The 12,283-nt window shown below is 53.6% G+C and overlaps 5 protein-coding genes across 5 annotated transcripts; 2 read left to right on the forward strand and 3 right to left on the reverse strand.

The window, feature by feature from the left end:
- Positions 1–268: 268 nt before the first annotated feature.
- Positions 269–1,121, reverse strand: J4E90_006789 (uncharacterized protein; the record flags this gene model as incomplete). Its single annotated transcript, XM_051436333.1, has 2 exons — positions 269–829; positions 897–1,121. The coding sequence occupies 2 exons, from the start codon at positions 1,119–1,121 to the stop codon at positions 269–271; spliced, it is 786 nt and encodes a 261-aa protein (XP_051290127.1).
- Positions 1,122–1,447: 326 nt separating this feature from the next.
- J4E90_006790 (uncharacterized protein) lies at positions 1,448–2,818 on the reverse strand (the record flags this gene model as incomplete). Its single annotated transcript, XM_051436334.1, has 3 exons — positions 1,448–2,395; positions 2,448–2,674; positions 2,752–2,818. The coding sequence occupies 3 exons, from the start codon at positions 2,816–2,818 to the stop codon at positions 1,448–1,450; spliced, it is 1,242 nt and encodes a 413-aa protein (XP_051290128.1).
- Positions 2,819–3,271: 453 nt separating this feature from the next.
- Positions 3,272–5,024, forward strand: J4E90_006791 (uncharacterized protein; the record flags this gene model as incomplete). The annotated part of the gene is made up of 3 exons (XM_051436335.1): positions 3,272–3,286; positions 3,332–4,177; positions 4,227–5,024. The coding sequence occupies 3 exons, from the start codon at positions 3,272–3,274 to the stop codon at positions 5,022–5,024; spliced, it is 1,659 nt and encodes a 552-aa protein (XP_051290129.1).
- Positions 5,025–5,399: 375 nt separating this feature from the next.
- J4E90_006792 (uncharacterized protein) lies at positions 5,400–6,536 on the reverse strand (the record flags this gene model as incomplete). The annotated part of the gene is made up of 1 exon (XM_051436336.1): positions 5,400–6,536. The coding sequence occupies one exon, from the start codon at positions 6,534–6,536 to the stop codon at positions 5,400–5,402; it is 1,137 nt and encodes a 378-aa protein (XP_051290130.1).
- Positions 6,537–7,794: 1,258 nt separating this feature from the next.
- On the forward strand, positions 7,795–9,507 carry J4E90_006793 (uncharacterized protein; the record flags this gene model as incomplete). Its single annotated transcript, XM_051436337.1, has 3 exons — positions 7,795–8,151; positions 8,202–8,490; positions 8,543–9,507. The coding sequence occupies 3 exons, from the start codon at positions 7,795–7,797 to the stop codon at positions 9,505–9,507; spliced, it is 1,611 nt and encodes a 536-aa protein (XP_051290131.1).
- Between the last annotated feature and the right edge of the window lie 2,776 nt (positions 9,508–12,283).

Below are 12,283 nucleotides of genomic sequence, written 5' to 3' on the forward strand. Positions count from 1 at the left end.
CATCCTTGAATTGAGTGGTTTATTTCGCATTCGTGCATGTGTTATGGTGGATGGCTATTGAATAATTAGCGATGCATGTCCTATAGAAATAAAGAATTGTCATGATATCACTTGTTGGCTACGTTGATGTTGTGTGTTGTGAAGAGTTCATTAGGTGGGTCTTTGAGGACTACATACAATTATGACAGTGACTTCTCACACTGTCCCACGCCCTTGTCGTCTCCAGGCATACATATGAGCCTTACGCTCACACACCCAAACCCCCCACTTAGCCGTCCAGCTCCCCCTCATCCTCACTCTCGACCCTCGCCCTCTTGCTGTAGTCCGCAAGCGGACTCGCGCCCTTGCGCTTGCGACCCACGACGACGTTGTCGGCCCTCAGGCCACCCTCACTCTTCTTCTCCCCACCACCACCACTCTTCTTCTCACCACCACCCTCCTTCCATCCCTTCTCCTTCCGGCCGCCACCCCCCTTCTTCCCCCCCATCCAATCCACAGCATCGACAGTCATACTGCCATGATACATATCTCTCAAGTCCCTCGGGACGTGAACGCGGCTATCACCAATGATCTCCCACATCCACGCCATGGACTCCCGCATCTTGGGTGCTTCCCGTCTCATCTCGCTCAGGGCGTCTTCCATGACCGCAACCCGGTTCTTGAGGGCCTTGATAGTGGCCTTGGCGTCGGCGGTGGCGGAGACGGTACCGGTGGTGGTGACGGCGTCGGCCATGGTGGTGTTTGAGGACGACGATGGCGTGGTAGATGTAGTCACGACGGGAACGGGGAGGTGTGTAGGCACCACAACACTCTTCTTCACGCTCTCCAACTACAAACGAAGACATGTGGTCAGTAAACATAGTCTCAAATATTCCAGACAGTAGTGTTAAACAAACCTCCTTCCTCAACTCCGCGTTCTTGCGGCAGACACGGTATGCTTCTTCGGCAATCTCCTGCGGAGTAGCGTAGTTGTCGAGGCGGGCGCGGATGCGCTGGGTGTCGGGGTCGTACTCCATTGGTGTTGAGGAGCGGAGTTTGCGGGTGTAGGGTAGCGATTTCTTCCTGTACTGCTTGAGTTTGTTTTGGGTGAGGCCGCTGCGGGTGCGACGACGGCCGGGCATGTACTGATGAGGTGTGTTAGGAAGTAGGCAGTTGATCACGGCAGAGGGCAGCTGAAGAGGTTCGGCTGGTGTGAGGTGGTGCGAGGATGGAGGAGCGCGAGGAAGAGATGTAACTTTAGGCTGCGATGCAGAGATTTTTGAATTAGTGCGTTTGCGCGTTTGCATTGGGCTGGTTTTCACTTTCACTTTCACTGGAACGTGGTGGAAGTTCAGTGTTGATGTCAGAGTGTAGGTGGGCGGGCGCGGTGGGAGGTGGATGTGCAGAAACCGAACATCAGACCGCCTCAGGAGACGGTGAGACGGGGTTGATTCTGGGCCTCTTATAGCTACTCAGTCAATGGTTCATTGCCAGGCCTCTCCGCCGGTTCCTTCTTCTCTGGCTTCTCCATACGCCTCCATAGACCCAGGAAGCCACTTCCGACAACCATTTGGCCAGCTTTTGGTCGGCACACCATGACCCATTTCTCCTCCTGTTTGCTCAGATCTTCTTTTAGCTCGTTATCCCGTCCTTCTTGGCCTGATTCCGAGTCTGTGCTTTCATCGCTCGAAGGCTCGGAAGGTTGCTCTGGCTGAGCCTTCTTCATAGGCGCTCTCGGTCTGACTGCACGAACATCCCACTCGCGAATTGTACCTGCTCCTAGCTCAATGACCTGATCAAGAAGGTAGGGCATCTTATGTTCCCGAATAGCTTCGACACATTCAGCGATCTGGGTGATGCTTGGGTTGAAGACGGCGAGCATGCCATTGACGTGCAACGCAGGAGCGACATTAGCGAGGTGACTTGTCGCATTAGGAAGATCCAGGAACACGTGAGTCAGGAATGGCTCCTCGGTCTTTCTCGAAGCTCTCTGTTTGGCGATCCACTCAGACACGTCTCCTACGTGGAAGTCGACGTTGCCCGCGTACATGCCATGTCGGAAGCCTTCGACTATCTTCTTCGCATGTACTGAATGCTTATTGGATATATCCAGGGTATGTATCACAGCGCGACGGTTCTGCTTCCACGACGATAGTGCTGATTCCTGTAGGTCTGATATGGACTCGCCGAGGTATACTGCGTCTTCGGGTTCTTCTTGGGTAGTGACGTAGGACGGCGTTCTTGGAACTGGAGGGTTGCCGGCATGTACAGCGCGAGAGAGATGCAGCGTCAGCGCTCCATGGCCTGTGCCGGCTTCGAGGATCTCAAGAGGTGGTTCGGTGCTGGGGGTAGCGGATGGAGTATCTACATGGATGTCGAGTAGGGACACTATGAGGTTGGTATCTGAAGGGTAGATCTGTATTATGTCAGCATGAGTATTCTGTCTCGTCGTGGCATGGCATACACACTGGAGTGACAAGGCGCGGTGTCAATCTGACATATTCGGCCAACGTAGGCTCGTAGATGCGGAAGGTGTCACCCTTGTGGGAACGGACAATTTGCCGTGGCTCCTTTCCAATAACATCTGCATGCTTGACGACGCCTCGATGTGTGCCGAGGGTCTTGGTCGCCTGCAGTTTCACGAGACGTCCATCCTGAGTCTCCTTGCTCTCGCGCAGGAGCACAACATCGCCTTCTATGCGCCTGTGAGCGGGGTCGGGGTGGTGGAAGCGGAGGTCTTGCCTTGGAAAGCGCGATGGAGGCAGGAGCTACTTGTAAAGTGTCGCGCACGCGGTCGGAGTGCAGCACGGCGTAGCTGGTGGAGAGAGGATGATCGCATGGCTTTGTAAGAAGAAAGATGTGCAGATGCGGAGGTGACGCCTTCTCCGCACCAAGCGAGCCGCGACCGCAGGAGGGCACCGAGTATGCTCTGCAGGCGTGTGAATGCAGTAAATTTGACATAGAGAACTAAGTCCTTTCCACATAGCTTCTGCCTCTGCTACGTCGTATATCAGTATATTTACTCTACTTTACTGCATAATGCATAACGTCACAGCGGTGAATCTAATCCCTGCATCGCCATTGACGATCCGAGACTCCAGGGTTCGGCCAAGAACAACATGGAGCACCTGCACACTTCCAACGCATGCGCCTCGCCCAACACGCTTGACTTCACACCCTCAGCAAACGAGCCCATGTCATGGAGATGAGATCGCGTTGCTGCGAAAGACACATATCCTAAACCCGACGCTGGCTCTATGCGCCACTACTCACACCTTCGGGAGCCTCCACCATGACGCGCCGTATAGTACGTACAGCATATCGCTTCTTCCGCCAGTACTAACAGTCCCAGGTACGGACGGGCATTCAGCTCATAGCCCTTACCATCGTCGTCTCCCTAACCATATTCTTCCTCGATAACCGCTACCGCGTCCTCCCCCAATCTGTCCACAGTCACATGCCACTGCACCACGATGGCCTCGTTATCACCGATATCACCGTACAGACATGTTCGACCATCAATCCACTCTCCAAGTGCATGCTAGACCAGAAGAAATGGCATCGCATAGAGAAGGACCTGTACCTCGGCTCCGGCTGGGTCACCAAAGGATACGTCCACATCAAGCGCAAGCGGGAAGAGGAGCTCAAGACAGAGGACAAGGTCATTATCGACGTTCGTACAGGCAAGCTTGATCCCTCTGTGGGAGAGAAGGCCCAGGCGTCGGAGAAGTGGGAGTCGCGCCCAGCTGGCCTCTGGATCAAGCGCTCGTTGAAGCGTCACGCGAGCGACGACAAGAAGGCAGTGACGGCCGTAGACATCCTATTCGGCGCCGACGCAGTAGAGCCACGCCCTGGCTGGGAGCTGGTCAAGAACGGAGCCCTGCATCTTGAGACGGGCAAAGCAAGCACAGATCCTCGCCTGAGCATACGAAGAGGCCCAGCAGCCAAGCTCGAGAAGCCCGTACCCAAGATCAGAAAGGATGGCAAATTCAAGATTATGCAGATCTCTGACCTGCATCTCAGCACTGGTCTCGGCCACTGCAGAGACGCAGAGCCGCCAGGCCACAACGGCGGACACTGTGACGCCGACCCCAGGACCATAGAGTTTGTGGAGAGGGTGCTAGACGACGAAAAGCCAGACTTCGTAGTTCTGTCTGGCGACCAAGTCAATGGCGATACAGCACCTGATGTGCAGAGCGTAGGGCGCCTTCTAGCTTTTACCCACCACAAAGCTAACCGTCTCACAGGCCATGTTCAAGATAGTCGAACCCCTCGCAGAGCGCAAGATACCGTACGCAGCCATCTTCGGCAACCACGACGACGAAGGCACCCTCTCCCGCCACGCACAAATGGACCTCTACGACTCGCTCCCCTACTCCGTCAGCGAACCCGGTCCCAACACAATCGACGGCGTAGGAAACTACTTCGTCGAGATCCAAGCCCACGGCAGCAAGCACTCCGCCCTAACCCTCTGGTTCCTCGACACGCACGCCTACTCGCCAGACGAAACCCACTACCGGGGCTACGACTGGCTCAAGCCCAACCAAATCGACTGGTTCAAAGCCACCGCCGGCGGCCTGAAAGAAGCACACAGCCACTACACGCACAAACACCTCAACATGGCCTTCATCCACATCCCCCTCCCCGAATACGGCAATCCAGACAACGACCGCGTGGGCAACTGGACCGAACCCATCACCGCACCTGCTTTCAACACGCACTTCAAAGACGCCCTCGTCGAATACGACATCAAAGCCGTCTCCTGCGGCCACGACCACGTAAACGACTACTGCGCCCTCTCCAAAGAACCCGAGACCGGTGATCCAGAGTTGTGGATGTGCTATGCGGGTGGTAGTGGCTTTGGTGGCTACGGGGGTTACAACCACTTTCACAGGAGGTTAAGGGTGTTTGAGATCGATACGAATCAGGCGCGCATTGTGACGTGGAAGAGGTTGGAATATGGGGATACGGGGAAGAGGCTCGATACGCAGATTATTGTTGATTCGGGGAATGTTATGCCGATTCAGGTTGCGAATCAGGAGTGAGTGAGCGACTAGGGATGGGGATGGGAGTGGTTATTGCACGGTTTGGCGTTTGGGTATAGGGGTATGGAAGGAAAATCACCGCTTTTTTGTTTGGGATGTGTACAGCATGGGCTAGGACGCCTTGTTCGTCTTCAACTGACAGTTCAAATCCATTTTACGTAATCGTGCTGTCCCGAGAGTACGTGTATATTGCTGTTTACCTCGTATGTATGTAGCTCTTAGAGCATGGTAAGTGACATGTTTCAATCGCTGACTTCAATATTAATCCCTTGAAACTTTGCTCAATTTTTGCTCGGTGTCAGTCAGCATGTGAATTCACGTGAGAGTGCCATGTTCTTCCATTGACCATTCAACTCTTCTATCCACACACCATCCCTAGATGAATGTCCTCATAAACTCTCCCAATGCCATGATAGCCATAGCCTGCCCATACGGCATACTCGTAATCTTGATATCCTTATAATGCTGCAAATCATGGCCCATACCCGTTCCAAAACTCGTCTCCGTCAGTTCACCCTCCGCACTAATCTTGCCCATCACAGCCTTGATAGCCTTCACCGCGCTCTGCAGATACACATCCCCACTAATATACCTCTTCCGACACGCCTTAAGCATACCATACGCAAAGCCTGCCGTAGCAGAAGCCTCCTCGTAGCTACCTTCTGACACGGGGATATCGAGAAGAGTGCGCCACATGCCATTCTCGCCCTGCAGTTTCAACAGCGCTTGACATTGCGACTCGAGAATACCAATGAGGAACTGGCGCAGCGGATCCGTCTCCTTAAGGTCAAGCAATTCAATGAAATCCGGAATCGCAATCGTCAACCATGAGTTTCCACGCGCCCATCTTGCTCGCGCAAAATTATGCCCGACTTCCAAGCCGCCCTTGTCTTCCCATTTCCAGCCGTGGAAGAACAGGCCTGTGGATGTGTCGCAGAGGTACTGGCAGTGGAGGATGAATTGGCGCTTTGCTTCCTCTACGTATTCCGGTCGGTTGAGCACAAGACCGATCTTAGCGAGGGGCAGCGCGCTCATCATAAGCGTGTCGTCCCAGAGTTCGTCCTTGTTGAACGAGTTGTATGTCTCGTGTTGGAAGCCGCCGAATTTGGTGCGGGGCAGACCGTGCATGACCCATTCTGCCCATGTGTCTAGCCAGGGCACGAAGGTCTTGTTTCCTGTCTCTTCGTATAGGTATGCTAGTGTGAGGAAGGGGCTCATGGTGTTGATGTTCTTCGTTGTACCTTTGCTGAGCTGCTTGGTGAACCAGCCTTGCATGATGTCCATTGTCGCCTTGCTGCCTGTCAGCGTGTAGTAGTGCCATAGCCCGTAGAGACCGATGCCGTGTGTCCACTCCCAGCCGTCCCAGCCTTTGGTGTCGATGATGCGACCATCATCGAGTTTTAGCAGGAACTCGCCGGTTGTGTCGTTGACGTTGATCAGGTTGTGGGTCAGGAGGAGGATCTTCTCGTCTATTTGGCCTTTTGTGAGGCCGTGGACTGTGAGTGTGGACATGGTGGGCGCGTTTTTTGGGTACGTCGCGGTCGCAGCGAAGGTATAGTGGGATGTGCTCACAACTGAATGAGGATTACAGCAACAAGCAATTGAGGAATGTAACGCAAGTATTAGAAGAAGACAGCAAGAGAACAGATGTCATCACACGCGTAGTCTAGCAAGTGGGTATTAGATACAGGCCGTCGGTCACACGCGTCGGTAGAGCTCAACCCAGGAACAGAGCGGGGAGCAAAAACTGGGGAACGCTCAGGGTCCTCAACCGCGTAGATTGCATCGATGCTGCATGTCACTGCCATATTTCGTGCCCTGTTGCACCGACTCGTCCATCTCTACCCCGACTGGGCGCTGGGCACACGTGGAGTCGCTCCAGCAGATGGGTTCCTGGAAGGCGCGGCTCTTTTCTCGTGTCAAACATCAACACCGAGACCACGGACGCCTGCTGCTGACATCCCACTCTAGGGTTTCTGCCGCGCTCGCATTGCATTGCACCGAGATTCGCTGATCAGTAAACTGACAATACCGGCGTGAAGGTCACCAATCGCTTACCTCTTGGAGGGCCGGAAGACACCGTGGAGGGAAGTGCGACCGCCGTGAAGGAGCTTGGCCGCCTGACACGACTCAGCCTGGGAAAGCCAGCCGCCGCCAACTCGCTGCAGGCGGACGAAATCTTCCACCAGCCGCCTTGGGCCCAGCAACGAAGCTTCGCATGACACTCGCGCGAGCTTGACCCATCACATGCGTTCACGAGGGACGCGGGTGGCCTTTCGGCAGCATCTACGCCGATGTTTTACCACAAACGGACCCTCGCCAAGTGGTGGCACTCTCCACACTGCTTGATCCTACTCCGCATTCCCAAGCACTCCACTATCTGTATGGACGGCATGGTGGCGGGGTTGGCGAACCCCAGAGGCTAGCGACTCAAGATGCAGCGTTGGCGCCGACAGGGTCGCGCTTGCAGCACGCCTTTCCAGAATCCTACCTCGAACTGGGGTGCGGAAACAAGGAGATGATCACCAATAGTCAATACCGGCTAGACGTTGAACGTGCAGGTTCTTGGATCCTAGGATTTGCGGAGTAGCCTGCCAGCCTGGGGTAGCTTGAGGCCGGGGAACGCTTGGACGGAACAATCTAAAATCGGGTAGAAATATCAACTCGACCGCTCCTCCATCCTGGCCAGCTCACTCGCGAGTCCTGGGGTTTCTTCTTTGCAAACCTCATTCCTTCTTCCGCTGTCAAGCTCTCGGAAGTTCTTTTCAAGATGGCTACCACCAGAGCCAGTGCCGATGGCGTGCACCACACACCCGAGGCTGTTCGCCATTCGGACGATAAGCAGGACATTAGCCAGGTCGAGCGCGTGTTCTCCGAAGGGGGAGACGAGAAGGGCGACCATGCCGACTACGATCGTATCGACAAGGAAGTCGCCAAATACGCAAACGCTTCTGAGGTTTTCATCTCGGAAGAGGAGAACGCCCGGTTAAAGAAGATGATCGACCGTCGTGTACTGCCTATTATGGTCATCACGTACTTCCTGCAATCGCTGGACAAGGGTACAATGTCCGCTACCTCCATCATGGGTATCCGTGAGGATATTCCCGCACTTCTTTCCAAAGAGACAGTGAGTTGCAAAATCTGTGGGCACTAGTATCATGCACTGACTCATGACAGTTTGGGTGGCTCACCACTTGTATCTACCTCGCTGTACTGGTCGTCGAATACCCAACCAACTGGATTCTCCAACGAGTACCAGTAGCCAAATACCTCGGATTCAACATTCTTGCATGGAGTACCGTACTTGCCTGCCATGCAGCCTGCTTCAGCTTCCCTGCGCTCGTCGTTTGCCGAACACTCCTTGGTATCTTCGAGGCTGTCTGCCAGCCCGCTTTCCTCATCATGACTTCTCTCTGGTACAAGCGTGAGGAGCAGGCCCAGATCGTTACGTACTGGTACATGATGAGTAAGTTATACAAGATCAAAGACATGCAGCACCAACTAATCCTTACCTACAGACGGCATGCAACAGATTGTCGGCGGTCTCCTCGCATACGCTTTCACCAACATCAGACATCCTAGCTTTTCTGCGAACCCCGGTAACGCTTCTATCCGATCCTGGCAAGCTATATTCATCACATACGGTTGCTTCTCCTTCATCTGGGGATTGTGGGTCATCTTCCGCCTCCCCGACAGCCCCATGCGCGCCAAATGCTGGTCAGAGGAAGACAAGAAGCTCATGGTTGAGCGTGTACGCTCCAACCAAACCGGTCTCCAAAACAAAAAGTTCCGCGCCTACCAATTCAAAGAAGCCCTCCTCGACCCCCAAACCTACTGCTACATGGGCATTCAGATCTTCACCACTTTACCCACGTCAGGCCTCGGCGCCTTCTACAACATCATCATCAAAGACCTCGGTTTCGACACTCTTCAAGTCCAACTCCTCGCCATGGTCCTTGGTGTCGTCATCATCGCCACACTAATGGGTTCCGCCTGGATGGTCAAGAAAACAAAGCAAAACCTGCTTACCATGGCCGTCTTCATGATCCCTGCCTTCGTCGGCACAATCATCATAATGACCGTTAAAAACACAAACAACGCTACCAAAGCCGGTCTGCTCATCTCCTACTGGATCGTCTTCACCTTCTGGGCCGCCCAGGGTCTCGGCATGTCCATGCTTACCCGCAACGTCGGCGGGCAGACCAAGAAATCCGTCTGCATCACCATGAACTTCTTCGCGTGGTGCGCGGGTAATGCGATTGGACCCAAGGTGTTTTTCGATGGCGACCCACGCTATCTCAAGTCCCTGGCTATTCATCTCGGGTGCTACAGCGCGCTGCTGTGTGTCATTGCGTTTTTGAGGTTCAACCTCACGCTCAGGAATAAGAAGAAGGACAGGGAGTTTGGAAAGGATATTAGCAATGCGCATGGCTTTGATGACTTGACGGATAAGGAGAACCCTAACTTTAGGTATGTTTACTAGGGGGGTTTTGGTTGGAGGGGGATGTGTAGTTGAGATAGTGTCGTATGAGCCATTGAGCATGCGTCGAATGAGCTATGATATGACTTACTTATCATGTTGCATTGCTTCTTGTTTCTTTAGTTCTGGTGATAGGTTACAATCTCTGCCCAGTACTTGCTTTTCTTGTGAAAACGTCGTTAACACCAATTCGACCTGCGCCCGTGGATGTGAATGGAGATGTACCGATTCTGCCTCTCTCAGCATATCAGCATCATTATACACTCAAGCGACCTGTATGCAACACCCAGAGTAATTGTAATCGGATCATCACGAGACGAACGCGAACGCAACAAGACCAGTTCATCCCCACATGTTCAACGGACACCTCCACCCGTGCTAGCGTGAGAGCTACGCGATTGGGGCGTTGGCTTGGCGTGCGCGTCCCTGTTACATCATCGCTCCGCGGCGAGCCATGGACCAGGTCTGCCGTGCCGCAACCATGCATCTTCACAGCTGATCAATGTCTACGAATTCCATGCATGTCGCGTTGTGGATATTGTTATCTTTGTACACGGTTTGACCACAGGTAAGTCAGTATACTCGCCCTATCTCTATCGATTCACTCCAGACGGCGAGATGCTCGGACTCCCTGGTGCTGACAAGCTTCTAGTAAATTCGCGCGCATTGAATGAGCTCCTATATACCACCACCGAACCATCGCTCCTAGTACTACACGAATACGCGATTCTCCGCGATACACGTCCCATCCTCCAGCGCCCTGAACCGTGCCCTCGACTGTTGTCGCCTTCTCGAACCGCGTGCGACAATGTCCGGGAAAAGAAATTATCAAGGGGGAGACGACGATGCGGACAATAAACGGCAAAGAACTTCTGGGCTCCAGTACAACGAGGATGAAGTACGACCGGGTCCGGAATCAGGAGTAGATGCCCAGACAGGGAGATTCATTCGCTCCCAGCTGCACGTTAGAGAGTGGGGACTCCCCGACGACCCTGTATCAACAGCGAAGAAAGGATAATTCTACGCAGCGGCTGGCGGTCACGTACCTGGTGTATATGGACATTGGAATAGGATTAAGTTCAACAACTTCATTGGAACGGACATCCTCGCGGGCGGCCCGGGTAACAAGCAAGAGGGTGGTTTCAGGACTAGAGATGCAGCTTGGGACCATATGGAAGCGCACAGGGCTCTTATCGAGACTGCGCTTGATGCGGAACATGGTCGCGCCTACTTAGAACTTCAACGCAAGAAGTCTCCGGACCCTGCGACGGCTCAACGTAATCGCCAGCTGGCTCAGCAATTTGCAGCGATGCAGGCTGCTCGGTCTCAGCCCAGGCCGACTCAGCAGACATCGACAACTTCCGCTCCTCAGTATCAGCCCAGAACAATTCAGCAGACCCCGACGATCACCGCTCCTCAGTATCAGCCTCAAGCACACCAACAGATACCGATGGCCTCCGCTCCTCAGTTCCAGCCTCAAGCGCAACAACAGATACCGACAACTTCCGCTCCTCAGCCCCAGCCCAGAATAATGCAGCAGATACCGACGACCACCGCTCCTCAGCCTCAGCCAAGAATCATTCAGCAGCCACCCACGCAGTTCGCTTCTCAACCTCAACCGCAGACCCCTCAGCGCGCATCCACCTCGAGCTCAAGACCATCTACAGAGTCTTTTGCCACCTCTTCATCAAGCCAAGCAGTAACGCCGGGCAGCCATGATACACCATTGACATCTCCGGATAATTCGCAAGAGCCTGGCTCTGCCGACGCGTCCTCCACTGTCGACAACGAGAGCACTGAGCCCGAGGTGACTTTAAGTTCTGAGCAGGAGTGGGTGGTAGATCGTATCATGAACGGACATAACGTTTTCTACACCGGCTCTGCTGGCTGTAGAAAGTCTGTTGTGCTTCGTACATTCAAGAAGAGATTGGAGAAGATGAACAAGCGAGTATTCGTAATTGCACCCACGAACCTTGCTGCGCTAAATGTAGGGGGCATCACGACATGGGGTTATACTTGCTGGGCTCCGAAGACCAACATGAAATCTGTCAATACACTACTAGAGGAGATGGAAGATAAGATGAACGGAGAGGGAGAGGGATTCACGTGCAAGTTCACAGAGACTGATGTCCTTGTCATCGATGAAGTCAGCATGATGGAGAGCAACTTCTTCGAACGCCTCAACTACGTGATGAAGCGTGCTAGAAACAGCACTGCAGCGTTTGGTGGCGTACAGATGGTTGTCACAGGAGGTGTATGTTGACAGGCCCACCTCAGTGAGATCACCCGCTAACGACTGTAGTTTTGTCAGCTCCCACCAGTCAAGCCCTTCGAACGTTGTTACCGGTGCGGATTCGAGCTTAAGCCCAACCGAAAATTCAACCCTAGCGAATATTAGTGTGATCGGTGTAACAGGACGTTCCTCGATGTCAAGAAATTTGCTTTCCTTAGCAATGCATGGAAGGTACATAGATCCCGCCCTCACCAGCTCGATCGTCACTCTGACACGAACAGGAATGCGATTTTGAATGTATTCACCTGACGCAAATCTTTCGACAAGGTGATCCAAACTTCCAGGCTATCCTCCAGCACATCAGACTTAGTAAGAGCCTTTGCCCTTTATGAGTCCAGACCTATGCATCATTGGGGCTTGTTCAGACACGCACAGAAACGTTGCTAACGACAACTAGATGGATTTCAACTTACCAACGACATGCGGGCCACTTTGCTTGAACCCCGTTCAGGAATGGACGGAGCCATCGAGTTGTTTTCCCATAAT

This window comes from Alternaria incomplexa (genome assembly GCF_024043165.1).
Source record: "Alternaria incomplexa strain BMP 0042 chromosome Unknown scaffold_9, whole genome shotgun sequence".
NCBI classification, from domain to species: domain Eukaryota; kingdom Fungi; phylum Ascomycota; class Dothideomycetes; order Pleosporales; family Pleosporaceae; genus Alternaria; species Alternaria incomplexa.